Source organism: Rhipicephalus microplus, chromosome 7 (assembly GCF_043290135.1).
Source record: "Rhipicephalus microplus isolate Deutch F79 chromosome 7, USDA_Rmic, whole genome shotgun sequence".
Classification (NCBI taxonomy): domain Eukaryota; kingdom Metazoa; phylum Arthropoda; class Arachnida; order Ixodida; family Ixodidae; genus Rhipicephalus; species Rhipicephalus microplus.
Genome location: NC_134706.1, coordinates 89090539 through 89105954, shown reverse-complemented (window position 1 = coordinate 89105954; position 15416 = coordinate 89090539). Strand labels below are relative to the sequence as shown.

Sequence of the window (15416 nt, the reverse complement as noted above, 5' to 3'; positions counted from 1 at the left end):
ACAAAAAAAAACAATGTTTTAGCATCAATCACGAGAAGAAAAGAGGGCATCTCCATTGCTTCGCTGCGCGTACCAGTGCCGTTTAATGTTTAGGGAAGCGCTACTTCTCACTATGCTACCACCGGTTTCTCACCTTCACGCGACGGAGACTGCCTGCGCGTCGCGTCTCCGCTTCCGTCGCAGTCATCGGCTGCCCCGGCAACGCTTTCAATCCCACATAAACACAGCATACGACATATAGGCCAATGTTAGGCTCCTGAATTCGGTACCGAACTCCGCGTCATAAGCGCTAATTGCCCTGGCGTGTTCATATAACTGTTATAGTAGTAACGTACGAAATAAACATGAAAAGAAACATGGCATATATTATCTGGACTGTCCAACGTGCGGAGTGAGACTTCCCATGTGATATTGTTTGGCATGCAGCTGTCGCACTGTTCCCTCAAAAGTAAACAAATTGAAGTATCTGTCATCCAAAAAAGTGGATACAGAGTAGTTTCTGTGTGTATGGGGCCCACACACAGTGCATTTTAAGATTGGGCGTATTGAATGTCCTAGCTCTTCTTCAAGGAATCACTGGCATGAATTGGGTGGGCCAGTGTGCTAACGCCCCTCCACTTCTCAGACAAGAGGCAGATTTTTCGTAGCAGCCTACCACTCTGACATCCTCTTGCTTCTACGCCTGACGCGCCTGTCAGGAGAAACGTTGGTGAGAAGGCCACTTTAACCTTCAACACAGCACCCATGCCATGTCAGAGTGACGCGTCGAGAGCTCGCAGCTGACATCGCTTTTCATGTCAACGGTATTTTATATGATGTTCCACGGCGTCATAGATGATGCTTTTCGTCATGTCTCTATCATGCGGGATGTAAGCACTTAGACCGATGTTTCCAAGCTCCATGACATTCCGCAAGGTAAGTAGCAAAGCCGGCTTCTCAACGTCTGTGGTCAAATTACTCACCGGCCATTGTCCTTTTAGTTATACGCTTCACTGCAAGGATGAAATTGTCGTCCCGGTTGCCACTACTGGTCATACCCAGTTGAGTGCTGTTACTGGTGGTGTCGTTATTTCGGCTGCTGTGATCTTTTGAGGCAGGCGATGCAAAGTCCGGATGGCATACGGGGGGGGGGGGGGGGGTCTGCATCCATCGCGGGCCGTAGGAGAACGACGATCTGCAAAATTGTGTAAATTCACATATAAATCACCAAGTGAAATCGGCAGCGTTTGGCAAGAAAAAAATTCGTCGTCATTCCAGCGTGCAGAAAGATAGTTATGAAACCTACGGGTTGACTGGCAGAAAACTAGCTGTGGTTTCCACACGTGCGTGCCGAGCCGAAAGCAGTGGCTAAGTGACAGCTTGTGTAGCTGCATTTTTCAGTGTTCAGCCACTAGTTTGGGAAGTGGCGCGAAAACCTTAATGAAGTGAAGGCGCACACATGCGCAGTGCTACAATATGAGCAAAAGTTTTCTTGATTTTGCCCTATGCAGGTTCGTGGCTGTCTCCAATTACCTGACCGCATAATGTTGACCAGCGTGGCTGCCTACTGTTTTGCTACCCAATGAATCAATGTGTTTTTTTGTTTTTATCTAGCTTGTCTCATCACCGAAGTGCTGCACCGGCTGCAAGAATTCTCGCCCACACGGACGTCATGAACATTTATTCACCTTGGCTGTGCTGGCTGTGCTTTTGATGTTCAAGCTGACCCCCTGACCCCGCTAACACGGGTGGCAACGGCGGTGGAAAGACACCCCCATGCATCTTTCTCCTGCCCATTGCAGGTTGGTAAGCTCAGTTTTATTCCTGACTAAAGAATTGTCTTACAATGTATCTTTTGCCACCGCCACCCCCAATGCCACCGTGTTGGTAGTTGTTTCTGTGGCAAATTCTTTGGCGTTTTTGCACTCTTTGCAATACGTGTACACTAGATAGGCCAATGAAGACGCAATACCAGTCCTACAACGAGTCCCTTGCCCCCAAGGGGCCCTTCATGAAGTGCTGTGAATGTGAGTACGCCTATTATCTTGGGATTGTTTTAGCTGCTGTGAAGCAGCATATAAAAATAAAGGCGAGAGTTGGCGTGGCGATGTGTGGTATGCGGAGTGTCAAAAGCTAATACAGCGAAATTACAGGTGATGCATACCAACCTGTCGGTCATCTTGGCAGATATAACGAGGACGTTATACATTCTTGATAGCTTGAAACAGCCGGTTGACAAAGTAAAGTTTCAATCTAGTTATTATTTTAAAAATACTATGACATACTGAGTCGTCAAACTGACCGGAATAAAGAACAAACCAGTTAAAAAAGTATCTAAGCTTGCAGAAGGTGTAAACCCAAGCGATATACAACAATTCGAAGCCTCTGTAAATGATCTTGAATGGCGCAGCAAGAAGCTCGACGTTGAAATACATTGAATACAAATCACTATTAACGAAAATCTCATCACAAGGCTAAGTGAAGAATGAAAACTGGTGAGCTTGTCAGAGCCGACAGCTCCTGATGCCGAGGTAATACACAGGTTGCCTTCGCGGCAAGCCAAATCACCTGATATAATCGGCCGATTTTCACAGATGTATCTACGAGACAGATGGATTGAAAAACGCAGTTTTTACGAAACATATGTGCTGACGTTTCACTCTGTGAAATCATTACCGTACAGAACCGAAAACTGCTGCGTGACGTGAGAGAGTCGGGGAACACAAATGATTATCGCTTCGCGGGACATGCGTACGGATAATCCTTGTTCGAAAGTAAGAGAACGAACCCGTGGTTTTCTTCTGCTACGTAACTGACCATCACAAACTGGTCAGATAGTCAACGTTTCTTCTTATCCGTGCTATTCTTCAAGGATTGAGTAAATTTTGCAGACATGGATACTGTCATGTGAAGCCACAGTTCGAATTCCTACAGTTTATACACTTTAATCATAGATCTGAAAGAAACGAAAATGAGCTTGACGTTTTTGGCGGAATGTAATGTCACGTTGTCGCTTTGATTTACCACATTTACTGAGCTCCAAGATTGCTACAAGCGCCTGATGTCAGTGTTTCAAGCACTTTCGCCGCACATATAAGCTGAGTAATGTCCTAACCTAAATAGCCTGTATATTATGCCATGATCAACGTAAATCAGAAGCGTTGCAAAATGTTTTCATATGTACATGAACGTTAAAAATAAACGAAGAGCAAATAGGGGGCCCTGAGGAGGAGGGGAACATAACAACGCCACCGATGCGCAAAGAGACACTGCATTCATTCACAGAGGTATGATTATTAGGTCAGTTTAGAGTAATCTGGCCCGTTTCTGTGAAGCCAAATCTTCCTCCTTGCGGCATCGTGCGTCTCCGCTGAAATCCCAGGGAGTCGCTGGTCAACAAAGCCACGCGTACTGCACCCGAAAACACAGCAAGAGGGCATCGCGAACCCAAAAGTACTTGAAGCATGCCTATAAGGTGCTAAAAGAGGCCCAAAACATGCTTCAAACACGTGCGCCTCATGGTGTTGCCCACCGCTACGGAGCCCGAACCACGAAAAACAAGGGATAGCTTTTTTTACAGAAACGTGGAGAGGTCAGCCTGAGTGAAAGTTTCATCTGGCCTGCTACTCTACACAGGGGGAGGGTGACTACGGAGTTAAAGAGCGATAAATTACGATGACAATGAAGGGAGACCAGAAAAACAAACATAACCCCTTATTCACACATGTAGTAAATGTGTGCACGAAACACTGAGGGATCATTCGGGTAGCCATGAGTGTCCCGTAAAATGCTTACTGGAGCATGAAAATGAGTGACAAGTGTGTACAGTACCTACCGTGTTCTTTCATTGGCCGGATATAGCATCGAGGTGTGGACTTCGTTTTGCTCGTAAATACTCACTGTGATCTTAATCGCCGGCAAACTCTCGTGGCAGCTCAGCAATGACGTTGGTTTGGGTTTGTTCATTTTGAATATTGGTGATTTTGTACATATTGTTGACAAGCCACAGGTGATTGCATACCTTGAAGCGGTGCTCGTAACTCCAGTCAAGAAAATTGTGCTTCAACCGAGCATCGATGCCACCAACATCAGGTAAGGAACGCTTCCGGCGTTTTGCCGCTGTTTCCCGCGCTCTTGCCGCATCCGAGTACACTTACCTGCGTCGCGATTCCATGGCAGTTTTATGAACACTCAGCAGCGCTTGTAATTGAACTTCCCCTCACGCCTGCCTTTTTTCATCGTTGTGCATAGGGGGTTCTTTGTTATTGATGCATTACCTAATTTAGGAAGAAAAAGATCGGCGGAAGTAAGCCCTGGGGCACTGCCGCGCCCCTTGAAGACTCTGATCAAACCAGATCACGTTCCAAGTCAGCCCAATACATCTGGCCTGGCCCGGGCCGTCAGAAGCGTTTCCCGGTGGACCCGGGCTGGGCTATGGCTGGAACGTTCTAGCCTAGGGTGGGCCAGGGCGTGATGCCACGGGCCTGTCACATGCCCGGGCCAGACACAGGTCCACTTAAAAAAGGTGAAATTCGATCCTTCAAGCACACGCGAACGTTATGCACTGCATGGTCTAAAGCACACTGCGCCAAACTGAAGTGACACGTGCGTAGAGTTGGTTGAATTCGAACCTCACTATGATCCTGACATAGCACACTTAGCCCTGAAGTATGTGTTATTGAATAAATTGGCAAAGTCCGTGCTAACTCATACGATGCGATAGAAAACCTACTGGATTCAAGGGGAAATCTACTCTAGGAAGGCGTCGCTACGGCCACGTTGACGGACGTCGTCGGATGCTTTGAGCCCTTCAAGAAGGGCACCGAAAAGCTTGAGAGGGGCACGCTGTCCCTTTTATATATACTCTGTTATACATCAGGTGCAACGCTGTGAAAGCTAGCGAGAGTTCTTGTAATGAATGCGTTCGCACTAAAAAATCGTACGCTCACTTTTACATCCAAAACATGACTTCCTTTCCTCTTTGGGCTTAGAAAAAAATGAATAGGCTTGTGTCAGAAATCAAGACGCTCGTTTTAAGGCTGTCAATTCGCAAGTTTCATCGCCTATATGGGGCACTCAGGGTGTTTTAATATGCCGCTGTTGCGGTTCGCACCGGCACGGTGGATGGACTTTTTTGAGCGCTCCTGGTCGACTGCACAGATAAATGATTTTGCATGTTTCGAGCTTGCTTTTATAAAGATTAAGGCAGCAGCTAGAACCTTTGTAGCACATACTACGTTCTATGGCTTTTCAGGGGTCAGTCAGCAAGTACTTACTAGTTTGTGTGTGTGTGTGTGTTTGTGTTTTTTCTCTTGCCACTCCGTGGGGGAGGCGCACGTACACCAAACACGCAAATCTTTGTAGTAGAGCTTAGACTTTCTTTTTTTTTGTAGGGCAGGGTTCATCGTGAGCCGTGTTTTGTAATTATCGAATATGAGAATTTATAGGGACAACTGGCGTTAAAAAGACATAGTAAAAAAGGCTGTAAAATGTTCAGAATGCGGGGTGGATTTGAAATCAGACCCAGGTGCAGACGCGAATGGATAGGAGGCTGATGCCAAGTGTAGGTAATGTGTGGTTGACGGGAAAAAATCGAGAAATTTGTGGTTGCCCAGAGTGAACTGCTAATGAGAATCACCGAGCTGGAGACTGCGTTGGGGACAGAGCAAGAGAAAACGAGGGCTGTGGGAGAAAGACTCAAGTCCACTGAAGAGGCACTAGCGAAGATCAACAAAGGAGCGGCCGACGGAGAGAATGGTATGGCGCCGGCAACCAGAACGACGGAGAAGAAAGAGCGAGCAAGTTCGAAAAAAACAGGATCAGCCGGTTCAATGGTCACAAGACTCAGCCTTAGCGAAGTAGTGGTGAGTCTGGGAAGGGACCAAGCAGTCGGCGTCACAGGTGCAAGTAACCCCCAGGTGCAGGACACTCCAGCTGAAAAGTCACAGCACGTGATAATCACCGGGTACTTACTCTAATTTAAATCGATGCGCAGAAGAAATCAAAGAGAGGGTAAGAGGTGACAAGAGGGTTGCAGTAGGGACGTTCCCAGGACGCAAGCTGGAAGCAGTCATGAGGCAAACATGCGCAAAACTAAAAGCTACAGCTGATGGAATAAACGGGATAAATTCAGGTGGTGTAAATGATGTCTCATATGAAGATACGGCAGGACTAGATACGGCAGGATACGGCAGGACCACACTGGCGAAAGGGGTAGATGACATGCGCGCCATTTATTCTCAGGTACAGTAAGCGATATGCACAATACCGGAGGTACCGGTGCGTGATGGCAGCCTGCAAAGAGCGGTTCTCAATGCAAATCAAGAGATATCGCGGATGAGTCGAGATAAATGCTTTGAGGTGGTGGAAATAAACAGAGAGGTGCATAGGTGGGGTGGTTTTCAACGAGACAGAATTCACTTTGATGGGCGGCTAGGTCATGAGGTCGGTTGGCGACTAACAGGGCGCGCCGTAGCTTTTTCAGGGGGCACGTGGGTCCTTCTGGCTGCAAGACAGCTAGTAACGAGGAAAACAACCAGGGCACTCTTTCACAGGTGGTGTGAACTGATACGATTCCAACGTGGCACCGATATCTCAGACACATAGAGTCCGGGGCAGAAATAGACATAGCCACGAGGGCCGAGCCAATTCAGACGTAGGGTATAATAACATGCAGGGTGGTAGAAATAGGATGAAATGGGAAGAGATAGAAAAACAGCTACAGGAGGAGAGGCCGATGGTATATGGTTTTGTAGAAACACATCTTCGGGACATGGAACATTCTCCTAACAATCCGGACTACACGTGGAAATAATGTAAAATAACAGAAGGCAGCGGAAAGAGGGTAGTATTGGGGCATTCATTCATAAAAGTACAGACTGGCAAAGGGTCAAGCAGGAGTGCAAGGAAAATATTTGGCTAAAAGGGTAAGTGGCAGGGCAAATGACGCTCCTGGATTTTCTATACTTGTGGACAGGGGGAACAGCCATAGAGTAAAATCAACAAACGGTGCAGTGCATAGGAAATGACATTCACGAGCTAGGAAAAGAGTGCAAAATAATTATATTAGGAGATATGAATGCGCCCATAGAAGATATGGATGAATATAGTGACCCAACAGGCAGAATGCTAATAGATATGCGTGAAAGGCATGATTCATTCATTTCCAACAGCACCGAGAAATGCAAAGGGCAGATAACAAGAGAGATGGGAAGGCTGTAGTGGACGATAGATTACGCAATAATGTCACATGAGATGTATTATCGGCTAAGGGTGATGAACATAGATGAATACGGGTCCGGAAGCTTACGTAGTGGTCACAAACCTATCAAGCTGAATTTCGCAAGAGAAATCAAATTAGAAAGATGGCTTTACGAGCAACCACACGGTAATATTTATGTAGAAAGGCAAGTAGAAATAGCAACTAAAGAGATTGAGAAAGTAATCACCGAGGATACTAAAGCAGAGTGGACGTACACAAATCTAACTCGATTGTTTCAGTTAGAGCTTGCTAAGGTACGAGCCAAATCAACCGGGAAAAGCAGACCCAAACCCAAGAGCAGGTGGGATGATGGAGTTAAGGGAGACATAGACGTCAGAAACACCAAGAAAGCGCTGCATGCACCGTACCAGATGAGGATGGACCAACTGGCTCAGTGGCTCCACTGTGACAGCGAGAGTTAGAAAGGGCAGAGAAAGGAATTCCTAATAGCACATCGACAGGCTCTGACGGCATCCCAATCATGCTAATAAGGGAACAAGGACCAAATTTTAAGCAAACATTAAGAGAAGCAGCGAGCAAAGCAATAATGAATGGTGAAGCTCCCAATGGGTGGAAGCTAAACAGGTTGAGCATGATCTATAAAAAAAACGGGGACAAAGCCGATATAAACAACTACCGTCCTATAACAGTGACATCAGTAGTTTATAGGCTGTTGATGCAGATAGTAAAGACTACAGACATGGATGGAGAATGAGGGGGTCCTGAGAGAACTACAAAATAGGTTCCAGAAACGAAGGAGGTTGGAGGACAATATGTTTTCATTTATGCAGTGATAGCGGGAAAAGAACACAGGCCCTTGTGGCTGGCATTTTCAGATATCAAGGAAGCTTACGATAGTGTGATTCAAGACAACTTGTGTGGAATACTGGACACACTAGATGTGTAAGATGGAATAACTATTATTCTGAAGAATGAAGGAAAATGGAAGGAAAAGAATGGCAGGGTCGGTAACCATCCTATAGGCAGCCGGTTTTCTACCCTGTACATCGGAGGGGGATGGGGGAGATGAAAGATAGAGAGGAGAGAGGTAAGAGAGATAAACACAGCATATTAGGTAGCACATGCGTGCACACTCAGTCATAGTCCAGTCTTATCTTTCGTGGTGTGTGACATTGCTGTTTCAACCACTTGTTCAAGTCCGTGTCGCGTAGGAATTTCAACAGTGCTTTTGTCGCCTTCTGTTGCAATGTCTTCTCTCGGGCACTTGAAAGAATAGTGTCCACAGACATTTGCTTGTTGTCGATGCGCGCAAGAATGGACGCCAGTGACTGTCTCTGGAAGTCATACAATGGACGTTCGCACAGGATGTTGTGTAGCGTCTCTTCGCAACAACAGGCACCACATAGAGCATTGTCGGCCATTCTTGTGACAAATGAATAAGATTTTTTAATTCCACCCTTAGCCCTAAGCGACTAAAAATGGCGGCTTCTTTTCGGTCGAGCCCAGTGGGCATGCGGAGAGCCATCAAAGAGGACAGGGGGTGTTGACGATTCGTCTCGTTGCTTGGTGGGCACCATAGTGAACACGTGGTTTCACGCGCAAGTCGTCGAAGATTACTGGCAGCATCGGTCCGCGAAAGTGGTATGGCTTCTTCTCATGTTCTTTCAAGAGCTGCCCACGTGGCAGTATCGGCACGTTCGTTCCCAATGACGCCGCAGTGACTTGGCAGCCACTGAAATGTCACATGATGCCTTTTCTCAAGTGAAGTGTGGAGAAGGCATCGAATTTTGAAAGCAAGCTGTTTGTACGGCCCGCGACACAGTGCTGAGAGCACAGATTGTAGGGTAGCCCTTGAGTCGCTGAAAATCGAGAATTGTTGCGGTGGTTCCCGATTGACTAAACAAAGTGCAGCGCGCAAAGCAGCTAGTTACACTGATGTAGATCGGGTGGAGTGGTCAGTCCTAAAGCTGATGGTAACACCTCTTGCTGGGACAACTACTGCACCTGACGAACACTGGTGGTTCGTGGAGCCATCGGTATATATATGTACACTGTCTGAATATTTCTTGTGCAAAAGAAGAAGAAACAGTTCTTTCAGCACGGTCGATGCAAGCTCAGACTTCCTCCGGATCCCTGGTACACTAAGGTGCACTGTGGGTCGAATAAGACACCAAGGGGATACCGATGGTTTAGATGCAGGAGTGAAGCCCCAGGGAAGTTTCTCGTTGTACTTCACAATCATTTTAGCGAACGATGCTTGGCACCTCTCTGAAGGCAACAGTGCAAGGTGATGACAGGGAGCACGTACAAAATGTCTAATGTGCGTTCTCAGGACTTCTACAGCAATGTTAGTTTGTATTAAATTGTCACCAGCAATTGCAATTGTTCCCTCTAATGACGAACATCTGGGAAGACCAAGAAAGACTCTCAGTGCTTGGGCTTGTACTGCCCGTAGAACACGAACATTGCTCTTGCAGGTAATGCTCAGCACGGGCAAGCTACATCTCAGGAAACCAAGAAACAGGGCTCTGTAGGGTTCCATTATTGCGTCTATAAAAGTAACAAGGCAGTTATCAAATGAGAAGAACAGGTATCTGAACATATAGAGATACAATGCGGGCTTCGACAGGAATGTGCACTGTGCGCGACAGGAATGTGGATCACTTAGCGTCTCTTTCTATTCATCTGTAGATGTTTTATTTGTAGCCTTTCGCGATGCTGTGCGTGCGCGTTCGTACTCATCTCGCACGAGCATGTACAACGAATAAAGCCAAGTGCGAGACGTACGTAGTTCTACCCCTGTCAGAGGTGACGACTTAGTGCACTTTGATCGAGTGTACTTATGCCCCTGTCACACGTGGCAACTTGAGTGCACTTTGAGCGAGCGTACTTACGTTCGCCAAGTGTCGTTTCGGCGGTTCGCTGCTACACGAGAGAGCCAAATGTACTTTCGAAACGATGGCAGCGGTGACTGACGGATTTGTAGCACAACGTATATTTGTTATTTTAGCGCATCTGTCTCATCTTCGGACCACGTTGTCTTCGTGGAAATGGAACCTGTGACACATTCCATCTTAAATCACAGAGAACAACTTTCCTACACATATGCAAGTGTACCTGGAAGTAAACAATGCGACGGACGCAGCCTTGCTGTGCATGGGCTGCCGCATCACCCTAGCGGACGTGACCGCAAACAGCCCGACGGTGAAAGTAGCAAGGTTATTGTTGTACTTCATGACTTGTTTGATACATAACAATATCCATCAGAACAAACACAGTGGTTTTAATATATTATGAGCGCCCCTTTAGGCAGCAGCGTCTTTCTGTACAAGCCACTAGTACCGAGGCTACACACTTCTTCGCAGCCGTCGCAGTGTAGTGAGGTTGGGGAATGCACTTGCCGCCAAGTGCACTTTGCACTGAGTGACACTGAACTTGCTCATGTGACTGCGTGCTAATGACACTCGCTGCTAAGTGTACTCACTCAATGTGCATTTAAGTTGCTACGCGTGACAGGGGTATAACACATATTACTGACCGAACTTCTTGCATAGCTTCCAACACGTTGCACCTCATGTATGAAATGAAGTATAAAAACTGCGTCTCCAATTGGCCCACCGTTGATGAAACTGACATGCATGTGATGGCGTGCTCACTTGATATGTAAGTACGACGTAATACTGACCTCAAAACATTTGGCGATCTCTGATGCAATATGGCCCCTCGGCGGTGGGCTAGTGGCTAAGGAACTCGGCTGCTGACCCACAAGTCACGGGATCACATCCCGGCTGCGGCGGCTGCATTTTCTATGGAGGCGAAAATGATGTAGGCATGTGTTCTGAGATTGGGGTGCATTTTAAAGAACCACAGGTGGTCTCAATTTACGGGGCCCTCCACTACGGCGTTTGTCATATTCATATGGTGATTGTGAGACATTAAAGCTCACATATCAATCAGTCAATCTGATGCAATATTTATTTTGTAGTGAAGAGGAATGCCCACTTCCCAAGCGACATCGACACGTTCGCGCGAGGCACGAGCTAAGACTGCCTGGTTGCTGCTGCGACGCTGCCCGTATACTCGGCCTGCTCTTGCTGCTTCGGTACCGACGCCGCTACCACTGTTGACCTTGCATTTACATTATATTTTGTTGGAGGCTGCTGCGGTTTACCCCGACCCTGGAATTGCGTAGCCGAAAGCTGCCGTCCGTCATGCCTGACGACGCTGTCTTCCCTCCCCCCCGGGCTTCGCCACCCAGGGGCTGTCCCGGTGCCCAGCTCCTGCGTGAACCCGACATCTTTAGCGGCACAGACGAGAAAGACGTTGAGGATTGGCTGGAATCCTACGAACGAGCCAGCGCTACCAACAAATGGGATGATGCCATGAAACTGGGTACCGTGATGTTTTATTTAACGGATGTCGCCAAGCTGTGGTACAGAAACCACGAGACGGACATTCCTACTTGGACGACCTTCAAGACCTGCATCACAGCTGTTTTTGGACGCCCAGGGGTGCGCAAACTTCGCGCAGAACAACGCCTACGAAGCCGGTCCCAACAAACTGGTGAGACATTCACCAGCTACATCGAGGACATCCTCGACCTCTGCCGGCGTGTTGACCCGACGATACTGGAAACTGACAAGGTACGACACATTATGAAAGGCATTTCCGACGACGCCTTCCCAATGCTCCTCTCGAAAAACCCGGCCAGTGTCTCGGAGCTCATCGAGCTGTGTCAGAGTTTTGATGAACTCCGATGACAGCGTCTTCTCACGCGACATCCTAACGTCCCGGATGACACCCTCTCAAGCTTGACAACCACCTCTGACCATCACTCGCTGCTATCGCAGATCAAGGAGTTTGTTCGCGCTGAGGTCGCTCGTCAGCTGTCGCTGCTATCAACAGCCGGCCAACCACCATCACATCTGCCAGCAAACATTCGTGAGGTCATCCAGGAGCAAGTTTGCGCTGCTCTGCCACCTGCCCGTGACACTTCGCCGTTGTCGACCCCTGTGGCCTGTGCCGAAGTGCATGCACCTCTAAGCTATGCTGAGGTTGCCGCAAGGCCACCTCTCCAGACATTTAGGTCACTAGCCTCAGCTGTGCCCACTCCTCGGTTCACTCAGCCAAGGTCCCTCCAGAGTAGTGGACAATGGCGTACACCCGACAATCGGCCGATATGTTTTGCTTGTGGGTTGCCTGGCCCAATATCGCGATACTGCCGCCGGCGTGTCCCTGCCTATCAGCAGAACTACCACCAGAGCTTCGAACCTGTCTCTTATGTGCCACAGTGCCCTTCGTTCGCAGGCTCTCAGCGTCCCGACCAGATGTCATCGTACGCCGACCACCACCTACCTGTTAACCGTCGCTCGCCATCACCTCGACGCCGCTCGCCATCGCCGATGCGTCGTCGTCCTTCATCGCCGGAGGGGAAAACTGATTGCCGCAGTTCCAGAGGCAGGAACTGCGACACCCGCGAAAAGACCAGGGCCTCTCTCTTCACCGACGAATGTACTCGACGTATATGTGGACGGCGTCGCTGCACTCGCTCTCGTCGACACTGGTGCCGCAGTTTCAGTGATCAGTGCCAGGCTCTGCCACTTGCTCAGAAAAGTTATGACGCCACAAGGAAGTATATCGTTTCGTACAGCAAGCGCAGAGCACGTCACGCCGGCCGCTGCCTGTACTGCTCGCATTGCGATTGACGGTCTTATCTATGTCGTGGAGTTACTAGTGTTAGATTCCTGCTCCCATGACCTCATTTTGGGCTGGGACTTTCTCCCCGCTAATAAGGCCGTCATCGACTGTTCGCGCGCTGAGGTGGCATTCGAAGTGTTTAGCGACGCTACTTTACACGACGCTGTTGAAACCGGGGACAAACTATTTGTTGCTGAAGACGTTACGATACCGCCACACTCTTTCGCCCTTGCCATGGTTTCTTGCAACGTGCTCGCCTAGTCAAGTGCCCTTTTCACGCCATCTGCCGTTTTCGTTCGTCGAAAATGTTCGCCGCTACTTCATGCCCTTTGGGAACTTCCTGACGGTGTCAGCAGAATTCTCATCTCGAATCTGCTGTCATCTCCTGTAACACTACTTCGGGGCGAGTGCGTCGGGCGTGTTTACAGTCTCGACCCATCTGCAATTATTGACATGCCAACTGGTTCTTTCGCCAAACACGAAGTCGCTGGATTAACGTGTGCCTCTTCGCCGCAGTACACTAGACCTGACAGACTGAGCAGCTCCATCGCCGACACGTTAACCGTTTCGCAACGTGCTCAGCTTCTACGACTCCTGAACAAGTTCCGTTCTTTCTTTGACTGCCAGCATAGTCCCCTCGGCCGCACATTGGCTGTGTGTCACCGCATAGACACGGGCACCAATGCACCACTGCGTCAAGGACCCTATCGCGTGTCCGCGACAGAGTGCCAGGTTATCAGTGACCAAGTAGCTGACATGCTCAAGCGTGGCGTCATCCAGCCTTCGAATAGCCCCTGGGCATCTCCAGTCGTTCTCGTTAAGAAGAAGGACGGGTCAATTCGCTTCTGTGTTGACTACCGTCGTCTTAACAAAATAACTCCAAAAGACGTTTACCCCTTACCGAGAATCGACGATGCCCTTGACAGCCTCCAAGGTGCGGAGTTCTTCTCTTCTATTGACTTACGGAGCGGCTACTGGCAAGTCCCTATGGCACCTGAAGATCAGCCTAAAACGGCCTTTGTCACACCTGATGGCCTTTACGAATTCCGCGTCATGCCTTTCGGTCTTTGCAATGCGCCCGCAACATTCGAGCGGATGATGGACAATCTTTTGCGTGGCCTGAAGTGGAAAACATGCCTGTGCTACTTAGATGACGTGGTTATATTTTGCCAGATTTCCTCATGCATCTCTGCAGGCTAGATGAAGTACTACAGTGCCTAACTAACGCCGGCCTTCAGCTCAACCGGAAAAAATGCCGCTTCGGTGCAAGTCAGCTCATGATCCTCGGCCATGTTGTCTCTAAAGACGGTATTCTTCCTGACGCCGCCAAACTTCAGGCTGTTGCAGAGTTCCCTAAACCCTCATCTCTGAAGGATCTGCGAAGCTTCCTTGGCCTCTGCTCATATTTCCGCCGCTTTATTCGGAATTTTGCGATGATCACCGCCCCCTTGACTGAACTTTTACGGAATGACTCGAAAAGTTACACTTGGTCGCCCGCCTGTGATGATGCCTTCAAAAAGTTGCGCCACCTGTTAACCTCACCGCCAATCTCGCGTCACTTCGACCCAACTGCTCCGATTGAGGTGCACACCGATGCAAGCGGTGTTGGACTCGGCGCCGTTCTCGCGCAGCGCAAATTGGTATTCCAGGAGTACGTAGTCGCTTACGCAAGCCGTACCCTCACCAAAGCGGAGAAGAATTATTCTGTAACAGAGAAGGAGTGTATGGCAATTATTTGGGCACTAGGTAAATTTAGACCGTACTTATATGGTAACCCCTTCGACGTAGTCACCGATCACCATGCACTTTGTTGGTTATCCACGTTGAAGGACCCCTCCGGCCATTTAGCTCGCTGGGCTTTGCGGTTGCAAGAGTTTGACATGCGCCTTGTCTACAGGTCTGGCCGACGTCACACTGATGCCGACGCGCTATCGCGTTCACCTGTATCATCGGAAAGCTCTGCTTGTCTATCTGCCGTGGACGAAACGGTTGCGTTTCCAGCAAACTGCGACATGGCATCGGAGCAACGTAAGGATGACTGGATCAACGCTCTTCGGCAATTCCTATCAGACCCATCAACTTCTCCATCTTCTCAAACATTGCGTCGTCAAGCGGTTCACTTTGAGATCCGCGATAACCTCCTTTACCGCAGGAATTACAAGTCTGACGACCGAAAGTGGTTACTGGTCATACCTCGCCATCTTCGTGCGGCAATATGTTCAGCTTTCCACGCTGACCCTCAGTGTGCACATGCGGGCATCTTCAAAACATACGCTCGGCTTTCCTCCCGGTTTTATTGGCGAGGCATGTACACCTTTCTGCACAAGTACATTCAGTCATGCCCGCAGTGCCAACGACGGAAAGCTCTGCCTCATCACACCTCTGCTCCGATCCAGCCAATCCTTTGCCCAGCCAGGCCTTTCGACCGTATTGGAATCGATCTGTACGGACCTCTTCCATTGACGGCTTCCGGAAACCGTTGGATCGTTGTCGCTGTTGACTACTTGACGCAATACGC

At 48.7% G+C, this 15416-nt stretch overlaps 1 protein-coding gene across 1 annotated transcript in view; it reads left to right on the top strand.

The window, feature by feature from the left end:
* The window catches only part of LOC119185878 (transcriptional activator Myb-like), a 211334-nt gene that overhangs the window by 63652 nt on the left and 132266 nt on the right, over positions 1–15416 (top strand). The window contains exon 4 of the mRNA XM_075869457.1: positions 1594–1781. Coding sequence (XP_075725572.1) covers positions 1594–1713 — 120 coding nt within the window. The 3' untranslated portion in view covers positions 1714–1781. The remainder of the gene's footprint in view (positions 1–1593; positions 1782–15416) is intronic.